This window comes from Grus americana, chromosome Z (genome assembly GCF_028858705.1).
Source record: "Grus americana isolate bGruAme1 chromosome Z, bGruAme1.mat, whole genome shotgun sequence".
In the NCBI taxonomy this organism is placed as follows: Eukaryota; Metazoa; Chordata; class Aves; order Gruiformes; family Gruidae; genus Grus; species Grus americana.
Window position 1 is genome coordinate 39,322,706 of NC_072891.1, and position 18,588 is coordinate 39,341,293.

At 37.4% G+C, this 18,588-nt stretch overlaps 1 protein-coding gene across 4 annotated transcripts in view; it reads right to left on the minus strand.

Moving 5' to 3' along the window:
- The window catches only part of PCSK5 (proprotein convertase subtilisin/kexin type 5), a 255,951-nt gene that overhangs the window by 133,296 nt on the left and 104,067 nt on the right, over positions 1-18,588 (minus strand). For 3 of the 4 annotated variants that reach the window (XM_054810045.1, XM_054810047.1, XM_054810048.1), the window contains exons 7-8: positions 17,345-17,517; positions 889-1,101 (exon numbers count right to left, since the gene is read on the minus strand). In XM_054810045.1, the coding sequence (XP_054666020.1) occupies positions 889-1,101; positions 17,345-17,517 (386 nt within the window). The remainder of the gene's footprint in view (positions 1-888; positions 1,102-17,344; positions 17,518-18,588) is intronic. The other variant, XM_054810046.1, reaches the window with a different exon arrangement.

The following is an 18,588-nucleotide window of genomic DNA, read 5'->3' on the forward strand; positions in this document are numbered from 1 at the left end:
ACATCTGGGGGAAAAAAAACCCCAAAACCAAAATTCCTAAATTTTGTGATCACGACGAAATTAATATCTGTAAGTTATGCACTAGAATAAATAAGCAGGGAAGAGGACAATATTAGCAAACCTGATTAATCCTAGTACATGGGGTTAAAAGGAGTAGTATATTGAACACTAGAAAGTATATTGAATGCACTCAATTTGAAAAAGCAGATACAGTGCACAAATACTAATGGTATCAAACAGCATTAAAACAATTTGTCGTTTCCAGCCAAGATGAAAACATAATGGAAAATGGATGCTGGCTGTTTAGGAATGAGATGAGGAACAATATAGGAAAAATGAGCACCGGTCTTAATCTTGCTTACAATATATCAGCTAGCCAGAATAGACAGCAATATGAGTAATAACTGACCATCACTGAATATAAAAGAGGAATGATGCTGGATCGAAATAAATGTAGAAAATAGAAAGTTACATAGGAAAACTGCTAATATCATGTGTCTAAAATATGAAAACTATAGATAACTGGATTAAAAACAAAAGGAGGATATGTTCTCAGGCCGACTGATGGGTTTCAAGATATTGGTAATGAAAGAAATCTGTTTTGGTGGCAGTGGCAATAGGATCTTTGAAAGCATCGCTCAGAGATGGCAGCAACTAGGTGAGGAAACACCTGCTAAGAATTGGGTACACCTCTACTGCATCAGGCTGCAACACGCCGAGATACCCATGCTGGTTTCAAAGAGTTGTATGGTGACTCTAACCAAGTAACACACTGGGCCCCACACAATTTTTTTAATTAGTATAAATGAGGTCTCTTTCTCTCACTCCCCCTGAAGTCACTATGCAAAACACAAACCCATATACATAAAAAATAATTTAAAAACATACTATTTTCCTGTCGTACGATTCCCCGCTGCTGTACGTTGTAGCTAGTGTGGATGCACATTCTTCCAGGTACCATGGCTTCTTCCCACTTTCAGCTGTGCTGCTTATGGAGATAGTGTAGATGCTGTTGGTGTAGCCATCACAGGAGCAGTGGTCTCGACTTCTTCCACCATTTCCAGATGCCCAAACAAAGACTGAACCTAAGCCTCTTCGTCCCTGTTTGGAAACAGCACAAACAGTTTCATTAATAATTCTTGTTTTCTCCCTCACCTGGTCAACAAACAGGTCTTTTCCCCCAAAAGATAACTAATGAGAGAAGGACAATAAAGGAAACTAGGTCACTGAGAGGAATCTGAAATGAAAACAGGATTTAGCAGAATTCAGAATCAGACATGAGAAAAATTCCAAAAATGAGTGGTATGAACACAACTTTAGAAACAACTTTTATACAGTGTCTGCTTGTTGGTTTTTTGTCTATGCTATTCAGCTGTACCAAGAAAGAGATGTTGAAGACTCAGAGGAAGCATTAAACCATCATAATGGGTTGGGAAAGGAAAAGAAATGCCATACTTGAAACTAAACCCCTTTGTAACACATGGTAGCTTTCACTTGTTAGGGAGCTCTCAGCTGTCTCTTCTTTGGTTGCCTGGTGGCACTAGGTATTGTTTCGGTAGCATTGCATACTGTGAACCAGAGCATGATTGTTTCACAGGCACTATAAATCACAGAATCACAGAATACTTGAGGTGGGAAGGGACATCAGGTCATCTAGTACAACCCATTGAGTCCATTATGAATGCCAAATGCACAACACAACATATAAACAAAAATGGACAAAAATAAAAGATTCTTATCAATCTGTTCTAATGAAGTACTAAAGCATTAGTTCATCATGGTATTTTAAATATATGACTAGTTGGGCAAGTTAATTAGGCATATTCATAATTTCAAATGAGGACTTAAAATAGGTAACAATATGCTGATATTTTTTTAATATACCAAAGTTATGTAGTATCCAAATAAAAATATTTTTGATGGTGCTAGAACTCTTAAATAGGCATTAATATGAAAAGTGAAGATGACCAGTAACCTGTATTGCTGACACATGGGAATTGAGAATTACCAATATATGGGTAATTAGACTTTTTCTTATTTATATTTACATATTTCATGACAGTGAATGAAATTCAGATACATGCAACTATTTGATCCGCATTAATTATCAGCATTCACTACCTGGAGGCACTTTACCATTCAGACAGGTTCACCAGAGGACTAAATTTATCTTTCATTAAGCTAAATTGTGTCACCTTTTCTTACATGACGTTCTCTCAAAGCATGGGACATCCTTCTCAGTTACAATTATGCGAACAGCCTCATTTATACCTCATTTGTTTGCAACTCATTACATAGTATCTACCTGGTTTTTGGGTAGGACCACTGTTGTGTATGATAAATTAATGTTATAAGGCATAAACCACCACTTTCTGTGCATCAGTTAAGTGCTTGGCCATAGGGAGAGTTTGTTTGGGGTTTTTGTTCCCAAACAGAGTGCAAATGTGTACCACAAAAACCATAAAGACAGCTGTTGGACATCTACCAGGTCAACCTTAAACAATTAGCAATTCAAAGATTCATTTAATCCAGATGCTCAGAGGAGTTTCATTAGGGCTTTTTGTGCTGAGCATAACTGAACCCACATCAATGTAAGAAAAAAACCCCTCACAGTACACAATCCAGGCTTGAGTCCTCAAACATTGATGAATTTCATTTTGTGAGTTTAATAAAAGTATACTACCTGGAGAGACTCTCCTCTCCAGCAAAATAAGTTAAATATCAAATTCTCCTGGCTAGTGTTTACATAAGGTTATGTCTCTAAAATGCAACTTCTCATTAAAAAAACATTTCAAGCAGAGAAAAAAAATCCCAGGGTGCCAAGTTAAATGTATTATGAAATCCACATTCTCCAGACAAGATCAGTCTGACCAGTCAGGAAGTGTAACTATTTCAACTTATTTCACTCCCTTTAGTTGATCTTAGCTACTACATTAACAAAAAGATGCAAAATAGTGACATTTTTGTTGTTTTAAAGACAAACTTTAAGAAGTGTTACAGCTCTCCTTCCCCACATTATGAACTCCTGCCAAATCAAAACCCCCTTTTATGTTTAGGGTTCTTGTTCTGCCTGCCTTTCTCAGCCAGCAGGGTCTGATTCAGAGCCTCCCTAAGCCAGTGGGATGTGTTTTGCAACTTTGTGGGGCTGGGACTGGTTTATGAACCTCTTCTCTTTCATTCTACGATCTGGTCATCTCCCTTTGCATATCTTTACTTCTTACCCCTCCATTTGGAAAGCATCTGATAAGAAACCCAAAAGGAAGGGTAAATGGAAAGATTATTTCATGCATATTTACCGATTTATTATCCCAGCGGGTCAGCAAGCCAGAAATTAGAGCCCTCTGTATGTTTGTGCGGAATGGGATGGAGGATTAAGCTAAAGATATGCTGGTTCTCTACTTTTTGATGTGCTCCTGCTTGATTTTTACTGATTTTGTTTTGGTTTCATCCTATTATCTCTTGCAATTAGATCGTACTTCCCAGCAGTATTCTATTATTTGCTTTCATCTTCTGTCTCTTCAATGGTAATTTTTGGCTTGTCTGTCAATTCTAACATCTGTTTCGGAATCACATACAGATTCCTTTCTGGTCCTACATTGCCCTCAAAAACCCGTTTCTTTCTCCTACATACACACACATACCAACAATGTTAATATACGCATAGGCAGGTAGAATACACAGAAAAAAGCATATCATACAGACACACTTCCACCTCCAGAACATGCAAAAATATTCTACCAAAACTTTTTTTTTTTAATTAATTTTCACAAGTACCTGCTATCTATCTGGACAATTTTACATTTTTCTTCTTCACATGCATTTCTCAAAAGTGGAGTACTATGTAACTACATTTGGCCAAGCCGACACCCCCATGGGAAATTTGGAGTAACCCACCAATACAACCAAGACAGAAGAAATGAGAATTCAGGGTAATCAAACCACATATCCAAGGAGGAGAAAAATGGAATCAAACTATTTTAATATTTTGTCTAAAAGTCTATCTTCCACTTTTTAAAAAAAAGTTTTGGAAAAAAATTTCTCAAAAACATATGCATACAGGAAAATATCCTATCAAGAACAGTCCATCTGTCATTTTTCTGCTGTCATCATCAGCTGGTTTTGTCTGCAAACAGCAGTATAACATGATTTGTCCCACTCATGCAATGAAAACCTTTTCACAGCAGGCTAGGACTGTGCTTTGTGTAAATTTTGCAGGAGTAACCCTTGAATTATTAGCTTCTCTGCACAGAGAATGTGTCTATATTTCTTTAGATGCATACTTATGCTGCTGTACTATAATGAAAAACAAGCCGCAGCAACAGATATGTGAATACATTTTTGGGCACAAAATGTAGTCCTGATGAAAACACGCCAATGGATGTTAGAAATTCTGCAATGCAGTATTTAAAAATAATAAACAACAATTTAAATTTTAATAGTAATGACAGGGCTTTAAAAATAACAGGCATTTGCACCCAAATTTACCTTTTCATGCTAAGTTTTTTGTAAACAAATAATAACAAATACTTCTTCAAAACTAATGTCTCCTGCAAATATATAAAGTATCAACATCTCTGTTATTGCAACAAAAAAATAAGTACCAGGTGCACTGACTAATGGAAAAGAGTATTTTCTAATACTTAAAAAGAAACAATTCCCATTCCTCTAACACGTTGCAATACTGCACAGTTAACAACTCAGCATTGCACAGAAAACAACGGCATTACCTTCAGTCTAGAAAACATGCTAAAGATCTTGTTCCTAGAAGCTATTTGGCAAAGCAAATGGCAGCCTTAAAAACAAACAAATAAAAAAAAAACCCAAAACAAACCTCCAAACTAAATTCAACCTGACTAAAATAATGTGTCAAGTAAATAAGTTCTGGTTTACATTTACTGTCTATTGTTAAACTACTATTTGTTTTCCCCTTTCTCCCTGTTTCCAAACACCCTGCTTTAATTCAATAGACCCAGTCATGGTCAGGAAATTATAAACCTGCTAGTAACTATACCAAACAAGTAATTAGAGCAACAGCATCAGCTGTCCTACTGTATGTGAATGCCATTCCCAATTGGTCTCCTTTAAATACATGAAGTTAAATAACATTTGGACCGTGTTACAACGTTAAGATAAACACACATGCAAGGCACTCTGTAGCTTTTACTGTTTGTCTAAATCTATCATCTGTCATCTGCCAGATGCCCAGGGGTGTCAAGATGAAAAGTCAAGCCTTGAGCTGCCAAAGAAGCCATGTGTCATTTATTACTCAAAAGCAAAGGTGCATTTACAAACCATATGGGTACAACTTGAGCAAAACTAAAAGCGTTAGTGAACTATATAGCAGAGGCATACACCAGGGTAGAATGGGTGTGCAGCAAAGTATGCTCAGTGCTTGTTCCGTGGTGTTAAAAATGCATTACCTCTCCCTCTAGGCACAGTGCTGTTTCTGCTCTTGGATTTGCAATGATAGCTTAGAAACTCTGCAAGGTGTCCGTAACTGCACTTGTGCTTGTCAGTGCACATGTCAGACCATTATGAAATGTTCTCCTTTTGTTTTGTCTACTTTCTTAAATTGTATAAAATGTCAGATAATTAAAAAAATAATCAAGTGTTCCATTATGGAAAAGAAAAACTCTTTTACTGACAACTAAGACTTGCTATTGAACTAGTCACAGTCCAATTTTCTAGCACATTTTCTGGGCACAGTCAGTGTGCTCAACAGACAGCTGACCTTGAATGAAACAGACTCATGTCATCGACAAGAAGGCCCCAAGGCAGAAATTGCACCTGTAAAAGCATGGCACAGGAATCCTGGGGCATTCCCACTTTTCTTCTGCTAGTGCCTCCTTTTCCTTGGTCAGCAAGTTGCAAGCAGGGTAAGTGATACGAAAGCTCTTTTTTTCCAGTTCAACAGCACGGAAGGGTTAGTCTGCCAAGAACCAGAGCCAGTATGAACATGTTCATAATGACATCTGCAGAATTTCCTAACACTATTAAAAGAACATTGCCCGCTCCAACTGCGTCCATTTGTGTGTGTGTGTGTGTGTACACATACAAACCACATCTTTATGAGTGAATGCCTTAGTGGTACTGGCAGGAACCATTATAAGGTAGAGGTCTTCACACACTCATCTTAAGGACAAGCAGCAGCCCCACATACTTTCAAGTTGCTTCCAGCACACTTCCATCTAATAAAAGCAGTTTCCATCTACGAGGTGTAGTTTGAGCCAGTGGAGCAAGATTTATTCACACTATTTTACAAAGTTTAGACTGGACATTCATTCACTGCATTACAAGTCAAGCTGCCTTAATCCAGCTTGTGAATCCTGATGTTTTCCTGTCCAGGAATCAAATGCCCAGTACCACTCTCTGCCTATGGGGGTGAGTCGCTGTCTCTATAAAGTGATCAAATTTGCCAAGGGACAGGCAAGAAAATGTGAAGGAGCAGGAAAGGCAGAGGACAGAACCACTGACCTGGAGTAGAGGTAGAGAGGTTGCAGCCAGGGAGAGGTAATTTGGCACCGATATGCTAGAAATCCCACACCCGTGAGCAGAAAACAAATCATGAAAATATAAAATTGAGACAGAAGGGACACTCTGTCCACACCTAGAGCCTAAACATTTAATTTCCTCTATTCTCCCCAATACTGTTCTAAAATTACTTAATGCTTCCAAGAACAAAAACAACTGCTGGGAAGTGAAATTGATCCTGATGTGGAAGCTGGAAAAAGTAGCCCATGGTATGGTCTCTTCCTTAAATCTAATTCCTAAAGAAGAAATGTTCATAACTGAATGTGTAGAACAGAGGTCAGTACTCCAGAGACCTAAAAAACCCTACTCTGCCGGCATGATTTTGAGTGCAGCACAGTACAACCACTGTAGGGCCAGGCACCAAGGATCACAGCATCCTGAGAAATGCACCTGTGAGAGGCAGCATCTCCCTGCTTCCAGCTTCCACTGATTTCTGCACTCCCTGGGAGCTGGACGCTGCTGCCCTGTGTAGAGGCACAGTGTTGCCAATCTGCTGACTGGCAGCATTTTGCTTTTGAAAAGCAGCATCTCTCAGCTCCTGCTGAGTTTCTACCACTCCACTTAACCTCTAATCTGGGAATGAAAAATAGTCTGGCACACCACTCTTAAAAGACTCTTCTGTAGACTGAAAAACACTCTCACTTGAATGTAGGCATCTCTCCAAAACAGATAATGGCAAGCTGAGAGTCCAAGCCAGCAACTCTGAAGTGCTATCAGAAGATAGCCAAACAGATTATTTTTTAATAAAACAGCCTCCTTGGTTATTAAAAGCAAAAATTCGTGAACAAATGGAGAAATTTCTGAGGCCATTAATTCTGTTGAGATAGCTACGGTCTCAGAAAAATTCACATTTGTGCATCAATTCATTAAAAATAATATCTATGAAGAAATGAGAAATAAGCCTAACAGGTGTACATAAATAGAGACATGTATTTGAGGGAATGTCTAAAAATTTAATCCTGTGTTTTTATATTAGCAGTCATGTTTTGACTCTTAGTAAAATGAACTCAAGAAAATATTTCCTAGTGCTGGAACAGGTATACACACAATACATATACAATGCGAAAATCTGTCACTACTTACAAAAAGCAACAATTACCTTATACTATTGAAATGGTAAGCTGTTGCTAAAAAAGTTAAACCTCTTGGCTACTTCTGAACCAGCTTCTTAATTAAAAAAGACAAAATAATTAATTATGATGAAAAAGAAGGAAAAATGTATTTTATTAGCTAATAAGATATGATACCTTTAAAATACTGAAGCGTGAAAATATTTTAAGGTGTACATAAAAAAATAACGTATTGCACCCATGCATTAACACAATAATTATTGGGGTATATCAGTGGAACATTTCAACATGCATCCTTGCATGTGGTGTATTTTTTATTTTACTCTTCACAAGAACAACAGCTTAAACAGCTCCAAGATATTCCCCACAGAGCTATAATTAGTGCTTAAAGTGCAACCAAAATAAGTGTTGGCTGAAACCTGAAATCTGAACCTGTGGAATGCTGGAATGAATTTCTCATTTTCCTAAACAAAATAGAGGCAGCTACAGGGCTGCATGAATCGTAGTTCTGGTTCAGGCTATCTCTCAATATTATCATTACTCTTGTTGTTGTTGCTGATATTGTTACCGGGATAAAACAAGCTGCATATTGTAAACACCTGTGATAAAACAAGAGCTGGGTTTTCCAAAATTTCTGTTGCACAAAGGCTCTCTAGTTAGTGATAGGTGAAATGGTCTCTGCATGCAAAGCCAAAGTAAACAGGCAGCACACAAGACAGATATCTGTGTTAGGACTGGGTACAGGATGGACTTCACGCACAAACACCCATTCCATGGAGTGGGTTCGGGCAGTTCTTGTCATCTTTACACTAACATCTGATTAAACACTCTAGAGAGGAGTCCCTGGCCAGCAGATCCACACAGTTGTTTCACTACTTAGGTCAGACTCTTCCTTATGGAAAACTTCAGGTTTTGAGATCTCTGTCAAACTTCTGAGGTTCAACAAAGAACCTGAAATTTTCTGCAAATTTAGGTCTTTTAGTAGATGAGCAGGAAAATAAGGCTGCTCTGCTTCTACTTCTGCAGACTGAGGACTGCAGTAATCGCTTTGTGCAATTTGTCTCCCATAGCATTCGTTTAGGAAGAAACAATGCACTTAGGCTGTGTGCAAACATATTGCCCTCACGGTTTTGTGCCTTAAACTTATGTTAATTTTTATGCACAGAAAACTCTTGATGCCAAACTTCCAGCAATTTGCCTTTCAGAAATCTATTTTTCCTACATGAGCTGTAGAAATACATAGATTCTGGTGCTGTTCAAGTATATGAGTAAAGTGGATATGTGATTTGCTCATACAAAGTAATCAGATTCATGTTTCAAAAATGCACTCACTGAAATGTATATACTTAAGCATAAGGAAAGAGACCCATTTGCCAAAGCTGCTTTTCAGTCTTGGCTTTCCAAGTTAAGATTTACCCCACAACAAGACTGGTGTGGTTTTTTATGTTCAAATATATCACCTGTTTCAGGCTGGGCACGCAATGCCAGAGTCCACTTTTGAAAACAAGTCCAAAAGCAGTAACGCTTTTCTGGCTTGTAACAACAGTTTCCATAGATGTGTGAGATGGGATGAGGTAACTATACAGTTTTGGTTTCCAGTACACTCTGTGACATTGTAAGGAAACTGGACATTTCGAGGTATATTTTCTTGTAACACTCTTTCCAAATTTTCCTGCATTTTAGTATTTGTATATTCCATTGAATGCAATGCAAGAACACTTCTGGTATATTATCTCTTTTTCTGCATTTTTTTTTGTACTACATGTTGACTGTTTGTGAAAAAGCTCACTTTTCACAGAAAGCAAAGGAGAGAAATTTTAAGGTTAGCTTTGTTTATATATTTCCAAAAGAAAATAAATTTCATAGTATCAAAGTTCATGCAGGTATCATTGAGCCTAAACTCTATTTCACTTACTGGAAGGCAATATCCCTAATTCTACTTTGCCTGAATACTGAAAGTTGCTAACTATGTGCAAATGGTACAGCAAAGAGTTACTATTAGCTTAATGATGTGTTAAGGTTGTCACCTAAATTGTTTTTTGCTAGGTAATCTCAGTTTGGAGAAAACTAATTCATATAAAATATAAACCACATCTGCAAAGCTATTAAGGCATCCTGAGTTATGTATATCAGACAAATGCAAGGTAGTAAGACCTAGAAATGAAGCTTCTTGGTAAGACTTACAGGAGGGTGGACAAACTCTTGGAAGGTGGTGACTCTGAAGGGGAGTTTGGGGTCACGGAAGATAACCAACTGGCAATGAGCTGCCCTAAAATTTAGTCTGCTCCTTGGATCAGTAAGCAGAGTGAATACCAACGTGTACAAGGAACAGGGAAACAGTACTACGCATGCATAGAGAAGGCTACAACTTCCACACCCCATTCTCGTATCCACACTTGAAAAAATAAGTCTGGGAAATAGAAAGTGTTTCAGAAAGAACTACAGGAATGAACTGTGGTTTGGAAATTTTGACTAACAGAAGGAAACTGAATACACAAAACATTACCGTTAAGGCTGTAGAACAGATTTTAAAGGACAGAGTAAGAGGCACCAGCATTAATGGAAACAGGTTAAAATGGAACATGCACTTTAGAATTCTAGGTAAACCTGTTTTTCCCTGATAACTTACTTTATGCAGAGAGATGTATTAGAAGCAATCTGTCTGGTTTCTGAAAAAACGTGATGAGCCGTCCAAGAAATCAGTGATGAAACAAAATGAAGGTTAATGTAACAGTGAGGTGGAGGTGGAAATAGTTGCACTGGAGATGATGTGGGCTATGCTGGAGAAACATGGGGGTTAAGGAAGTTATGGGTAGAGTATTTTAAGGATGAGCCAGGGAAACAAAGTTATCAGGTGATATTGAAATAAAAAGAAATAACATGTTAGTGAATCTAATAATTACAATTACTTGCATTCAGGAAACGAATTCAGGCTGGAAGATGTGGAGAGAAGCAGCACTCTGATGAGCAAGGAGATGGACAGCCTAGTTTTTAAGTGACTAATGAGTGTGGCTTGTTTACCACATCAAAATGAAGTCTGAGAGGGGACTGTGTTCTATAAATATGTCAGAAACAAAAATGGAAGGAGAAAAGGTATTTAAGCTGAAGTACAATTTCGGACCAGGAACAAATGGAACCAATAGATTAGTGATGGCTGCGAAACGGTCTCCCAACAGAAATAGAGGGGAAAAAATTTCTAATTCATGCTAGAATAGAAATTGATGAATGCATTTATAGGACATGAAGCCTGTGATAGTAGAGAACTGTACTGGATGACCTACACGGTCATTTCCTGTCTTATGTCCCTATGTTCCAATTTCATTTATCCAAGAGATCACTTGGCTAAAATCTGTAATTACTTACATGTGGAGATTTCCAATACCATAAGATGCACCATAAATATAGCAAAAGAGGCACTTTACAGTGGAAAGAAAACTAAGAAACTTAAATGGGTAACAAGCTGTATATTTTTAATAGTGAAGGTTAGTGACTTGCAAAGCCATGGACATAACAGGTTTCAGTCAAGATTAGGTCTTCCCAAAAAATGTACAGAAAAACAGAAAATAATAGATGGATCAAGAAAACAGGGATATTGATGCAGTAATAATTGGATAAAATTTTGCTGATCTATGATGAAGGACAGGATTAGATGATAATATCCTTTTCTGATGCTAGAACTACAAATATTATTTCAAGCCAGTGGTGCTATGTCTTGTCATGTCAGAAGGAGGAAGTACAATGTTAAAATGCTGTATGACTTTTCCAGTTCTGGTACATAGTCAGCACCCACCAGTAGTACAGAGCCACCCAAAGTTCAACTCGGGATGCTGAAGTAACAGTAACATCACATGTTCAGATATTACATCATCGATGCAATAGGGATACACAGTATATATGCAAATCATGTAACAGATAAATGCCAGGACCTAAGATTAGGCTACATCAGCATACCGGAAGTCATATCTTCTGAGAGCTTCCCCAAGCACAGTACTAATTCTTCTGATTGATCTTCAACAAGTAGTTTTTAACCAACTAGTCAGAAATGCATAGGAGGCCTCTACATGCAAAACATACCTATATATGATCTGAGACATGCATACACACAGATATGTGTTATTCAGTCTCAAATGGCAGCTGTACAAGGCGAACAAACACAATACACTGTTTAAAGAATCTGGTCTTAACCTCTGTGCGTAACATTATTTCAATGTATGAAATGACAGCCATTTTGGAAGTTATTTGGACACATTCAACTGGAAGTCTTCTTGCAGTAACTTCTGTCTTTGATTTTTATAGTGCAATTCTCTGGCAAAGCAGAACACAGTAACTCCTCTTTCTGTAGGCAACATATCCTACTCAGAATGATGCTGAGAAGTGATGACAGGACAAATAAATTTAAGAGAAACATCTGTGGTACAACACAGACAGCAAACCTTTGCCTGGACACTTGAAAATTATGAACAATCTCTTCCACTTCTAAGAACATAATGATGATGATGATAATGATGATAATAAAAATAATGATAATAATAAATGTGAAATCCTTTTCTTTCTTTTCTCCTTTCTCCTTTTCTTCTCTTCCCTTGCCTTTCTCTTTCTTGCATGTGGGTAGGAAGCTTGTTTAGTGATTGCAAGAGAGCCTTCTGCTCCCAGCAAACACTTTGAACACACACTCTGCAGCCAAAGTTGGTGAAGCGAGAGAGATGAGAAGGGGCAACGATGATGGGAGAGACGGCACCAAGCCGAGTTCTCACAAGAGGTTCAGCTACACAGCATCTGATCATTAATGTCCATCAAACATTTTGGCTTGTGTCCAGCTTGCTAAACAGAGTGGTGTCATGGCAGTATGATGAAGGCCCCTGCGCCGATGCAGGCAGAAAGCCAAAAGTTTCCATGTAGATTTCCCTGCCTCTCCACCCTCTTAGGTTATATTAAGGATCATCTGCCCTGCTGCTGATTTGGACTACCTTATAGGTACTGCAGAATAAACAACATAAAGCATGCATTTGGCAAGACGTTTGGAGAGGTGAGATAACCAGCTCTTTGAAATCCTGTAACATAAAATATCAACAGGGGTCGTATACCTGGAAACTTGACTATTAGGTCTTTGCCAAACAGCAGTGAAAGAACAAGTCAGAATATCTGAAATGCATTACTCTCCAAATGATGTTGAGACTGATCCCAGAATAACAGGCTTATTTGTATGAATAGAAATGAACTAGTCTGAATGCTGTATCATACAGCCATGAATCAGTGAGCCCAGGTCTTTCAAGTGCTTATACTATTGTGCTTACAGACTGTGAGATACAGACAGTCATCTTAAAATCCAATGGCACTACTTTGGGTTTATCTTTCTGAATCAAGGAAAGGCTTTTGTGTTCTCCCTTTTGTCCCAGACCCAGCACAGTCTTATTATGTGATTTGGCCACAATCATGTTTTGCAATGCTAAGCCTGTTTGTTCTTGAACACAGGGTGAAATGTGACATTGCATACCTAATCTTTTCTTGAATATGTTACTTTTGGATATACTGCCCCTTGTCTGATTTTTTTTCAGGCAAGTTCTGCATGATTATAATGTAATTATTTTTGAGATTATTAGGTCTCCAACTTCCAATGCATTGGTATTTAAAACACAAGCTTCTAGAATTTTCCACCCTTATGACCCCACTATTTCCAAGAAAAGGACCTTGTCAACTGGAAGCATGATATAAAGGGAGCTTTTATATTTGCATAGAAATTGTTTGATAGCAAAGTCTCCAAGGTTTCTCTTTGAACTCAAGTATGCAAATTTAATAGAATTAAAACAAAATACCCTAAAGATGACAGAAAATCATGGTACTTGAGACAGGTTTAAAAATTGGTTTCCCCTTCCTTTACCTTGATCCTGGGCAGAATCTTTAAAGCATATTTAACTTGTGGGTTAGGCTGTCATTTCATAAACTCAGTTATTACTCAGTCTCCTTTCTTTAAATAGATTTGTCTATTTCAATTCATGGCATGTTCTGTCTCTGTGGGACTTTACGGAAAAACTGTACAGTCATTTATCTCTGTTATTTTCTGCAGTATTTGGAAGGAGTAATCATATTAGCTCAGCAGATTTAAAAATAATAATAATAATAGTTCTAAAACACCCTGCATGAGCTGTTAATTGGAATAATATGCATTAAAGATAAACCAGGCATTTTTTTCATGCATCCCAGTCTCTCAGCAAACTGAATAAGAAACTGTGGTTCTTGTATCCATTTCATTTTTACTTTATGAGTATAATAAAAAGAGATAATTCAGTTTAATTATACCATAATCAAAGTTATTATTATTCCTAATTAAACAAGCTGAGCATAATTACCTTTTCAGATGTTTTTAAAAGTCTTGACCTTTCCCTTTGCTGTCCCATTTTAAAAAAATAATATCCAGTTTTTTCTGCATATGCACAATAAATGAAGAATATAAATCTCTAAACATTGTGTAGATCTGAAAGAAGGTCTTGCCAAATTTTCCTGTACTAACATTACTTTAATTTACATCACAGATGCTATACTAGATAAATACTGTTGTTGTTTAGTTCAATATTTCTAAAAAAGGAAGGTCAAGATCTGTATGCAACGGAATAAGCATTTTTGTCTGCCTATTATTATTTGCACAATTACTGTGACTGCTTGGGGAAATCTATGTTTGGCTGAGTATCTCGTCATTACCTTGGATAATGATCTGATTTTAGCACAGAGATAATTTGTCTTCTCTTCTCCCATGTGCCTCATCGTTTAAAATGACACATCTTATGGCAGTGTAAGGAAATACAGAAAAAGTACCTTTATCTGAACATGGAAAGGCATGGTTTAATAAAAAGAAGAAGAAGAGGTACATCTTAAAGTAATTTTTGGTCTGGAAACTAAGCCTATTAAGGAAGGTGGTAATCGAGACATACACTTACAATCTTTCAGTCTATACTGAATCTTAAAGAATGAAAATTAGAAATTATCCTTAAAATTTTTTTATTTCTTATCTGTATGATTTTATGTAAGTTTTAAAGAGAACTTTTATTTCCATAGTAGAAATGAAAAAGCTTTCAAAGTCAGAGCTAGGCAAAATTTCCAAATATATGGAAATATTTAGATCTATTCAACTCTGGGCAACTTTGGGCAGAATAAAATGAAATAGAAGCTAAATTGTAAAAATGATAATTTGACTTGCATCAACTATGACTTCTACTATTTCTGAAGAAACTATACCAAACTCTTTTTCTGCATTGTTATCAGAAAAAAGATCACCTCAGAATTTTAAAATTAGATACTATGTTTCCACTATACACTGGTACTTCCTAAAAATACAGAGCAATGTTTGTGCTGGTAAAATGAAATTCATCTGGGTTCTGTAGGGTATCCTCTCACATTACAGCTATAATAATAACAATGGAACAACAATGCTTGTAGGCAAGATCCATGCTTTTGGCAAATTATTCCACATTCTTGATTTATACTGGATTTATCCCCAGTTTGAGATTTCACCGTGGAAATTGCTGAGGTTTTCTTGTACAGATATTTGGGCTGAACTCTTGATGATTGTCTTATCTACATGAAATATAATATTTAAACTAACACATATATATGTTTAAACATAAAACTTATTTTGTTCAAGTTCCCCTGCATCCTGCAGTGCCATTAGGATCCCCTTCATCACTTTATTGTTTTTCTTCTCTGTGGTCACTGCCAAACAGTAGTAAACTCTAGCTGGGTGATGGGGAGCGCTGATATGCCATCTGAAAGGAGGAGTGATGATGCATGGGAAGCAGTAATGGAGATGCATTTGGCCTTCATTATATTGTTCTAAGAACACTTCAACAACTGTTTTAATAATGATTACTAAATACGGAAGAGTTCTCTGGGGCAGAACCTATCAGTGTCCCTAAATGTGTTTAACTGCTAAGCCCCTGGAATCTCTCACAGGGTAAAGTTAAGTGCATGCCTGAGTATTTTGTTATGGTAGGCTTTACATATTACATAATGTACAACAAGCAAAAGCGTAACTCTGCAGCTCCACACCGAGAGGTCATCCTATGACCAAGTGAAAGGAAGGCAGTGGCCTGTGGCTGCATGGTTAGTAAAGAATTCACAGAACTGAGTTTGAGAGACATGTCTTTAACATCACACAGTACCTGTCATTAGTTTAGTGTTTCAGTAGTTGCTCTCCATAACTTACCCGTTAGGTAGCTGAGCATGTATTATTATCCACATTCGGGGCAGGGAGCGCAGGGGTGAGAGTAAGAAATCTATGCAACTTTACTGAAATAAGCCTGGGATGCAGCTGTGATTAGGTGTGCATTCACACCTCCTAGGCTTGTGCTGCTAGGCAATGTTTATGGTTATACAGGGTATCAATTTTATGATGTTCTTTATTTACAACTTACAGTCAAGTATACTGTAAATCACCCAAAATGCTGCACTGTGCATACAGATTGTCAGCTTGACCAGCTGCTCTTGTAACTGTGTCTATTACCCCTCTGCACCCATTGTCCCTGTTAGCTGTTATGACCGCATTTATGGTATATGATATATGGTATATTAATATAGTCTGTCAGTGGCAGACACTGTCCTTTACAGGCAGCAGAAATCTTCCAGGCTGAATGTTACATATAGTTTGCTAAAATCAGTCTTGGCACACCTGGTTAAAACACTTACTGACTTCAATAGTAGCTGCACTTTCCGATCTTGCTGCACAGTGTTACCATGTTCCGGTAACTATGTTCCAGTTCCACTTTGGTCCAACATTTTCAGTCTCTTTAAACAAATGCTTTGTATTAATCCCCTCATTGCTGATCCTAGAGCCGCACACCACTGAACTAGCAAGTCTCCTGCTGCATTCAAAATAATGCTCGGACCTTCTAGTGCAAAGCTTTAAAATCCTTTCCATCAGTCCTGTGTAGTGGAAAGAGGTGTGAGCACTGGAAGACAAGGAATTCCTTGATCTGTTTAACAGGCAGGAGGGTAAAAGGAAGAACGAAAAACTGGCCTCTGACATCAGAAGTTCCTCTAAATACTCATTTCCTTCTGTGGTCTTATTTGTTTGACAGTAATTTATTAAAGAAAATTGAAATGGTCTTAGATTTTTCATATAGGGGCATTTGGGATTTTGTGTGTTGTACTATTGAAGATCTCTGGGCTATATCACGGAGAAAATGTAATAGCACACACTTGTACAGAAATGTATATCTAAGTTATAAATAGGGTGTAAGTTGTCTGAGACCAGACATAAATGCTAAAAGAAACATGGGTGTAGACTTTTTTTAGCCCCCAACTCCCTATTAAAATCATCAAACTTCCATTAAGAAATCAAGCAAAACAAAGCAATAAAAGAAAGGAAGAAGAAGGAAAAACGTTCAAGGCTTTTGCTTTAAAATTTCATTGCAATTCAGATTTGATGACTTGGCACTGTTGTGCAAAGTAGCATTTTTCAGTCTTATTTTTTCTTGCAGAATTACATCATTAACTCAGAGCAGTTTTAAAGGACACTGAGGATGATGTATTCCAGTTGAAAATGAACAGAGCTGATATACTTCAGGAAGGACTGACCATCAGGTCGCTACAGAAGGAAAATGCATTTTTAGTTTTACACAAAGGAATCTTTTCTTCTTTCCTTCAGAATCCTTTCCTCTTCCCCATGCTGTGCACTTGCACGTACTGGGCATGTATACTCTTAGACTTGCACACTACAGCAATCCTGGAGATGCACTTTGATGCCAACCTACCATTCTGATGCCGTTCTCAAAGGCCTGACGTGCTAGAGAAGCCGGTCCGTCCACAGTCTTACCGTCGTCATCAGGCCCCCAGCTGGCACTGTAGATGTGGATGTGCTGGGGATTAAGGCTTAGAGACTTTGCTTCTACCATGTCTGTCACGTCTCCGTCCAGCATCCGTACACCTTCAGAAATGAAACATACAATGAACAGGACCAACCAACTCAAAATGCTTCTTATTATTTTTTTCTTTTTTTTTCCCCTGGGAAAATTGTTGTGTAGGACATTGGACTGAATGATCATAAGGATTTCTACTGTTGTTAGGAAAAAAAAACCAAAACCTGTTTGGATATTTATTTTTCCAATGGAAAAAAAGTCTCTAGATGAAAAAATACAAAAAGGAAGGAATATTTTGTTCTTTCTTCAAGTTTTAAAAATCATCTACAAGTCATTTATCCACTCTACACCCTCTGAACTTCCACAACAAGCTTTTATGCTAAAGAAAAAAAAAAAGACTTGAACCTTGAAATGTTCGTATGTCTCACTTGAAGATAATATGATTTTCTTTCTCCTTTTATACTGCAGTGAAACTGCAGCACCTAGTTTGAGTCATTCACAGTCCTAAGTATGTTGATAGATGTAATAAAAGGATCTCTGTTGACAGATAAACATGGGATTATTCCTTCATTGTATGAGGCCGCAAAGAAGAAACTGGGCAGAAAGCTCATGTGTACAGACCAATTACCATACACAGCAGCAAGGCAGGAAGTTACTAACAAATACCCTATATTCAACCTGAAACTACAATATTGTGAACATCCTCCTCTGTGCAGAAGAAGCTTTTGTAAGGTATAATCTGAAATTCTTGTGTTAAAAGAATCCATTCATGTCGGTTTGGACAAGTCAGTGTGGCAGCCCTTCTAAAGTGAATGGCATCATGATGTTTTAAGATCATTAGACTGAATAAGGTAGGCTTAAATCTGGAAACCGAGAAAAATCATAAAGTTGTTCTTTTGACTAACTGTAAGACTTTGACTGAAGTTAATTCTGACTGAGAAAAATGCCAATGTCAGTTTTAACCTGAAAAAGAAAAAGGACCTACATACAGCTAGCATGACATCTGATCAAAGGGATGTTAAATATTAAATAATAATTAGCATGTAACTGTATAAGAGTACAGAGTAATGATCACTTCCACAATTAACAAGTTTGACGCTCTTTCCACTTTAAAAGGCCACTGCTATTTATAAGCAAAA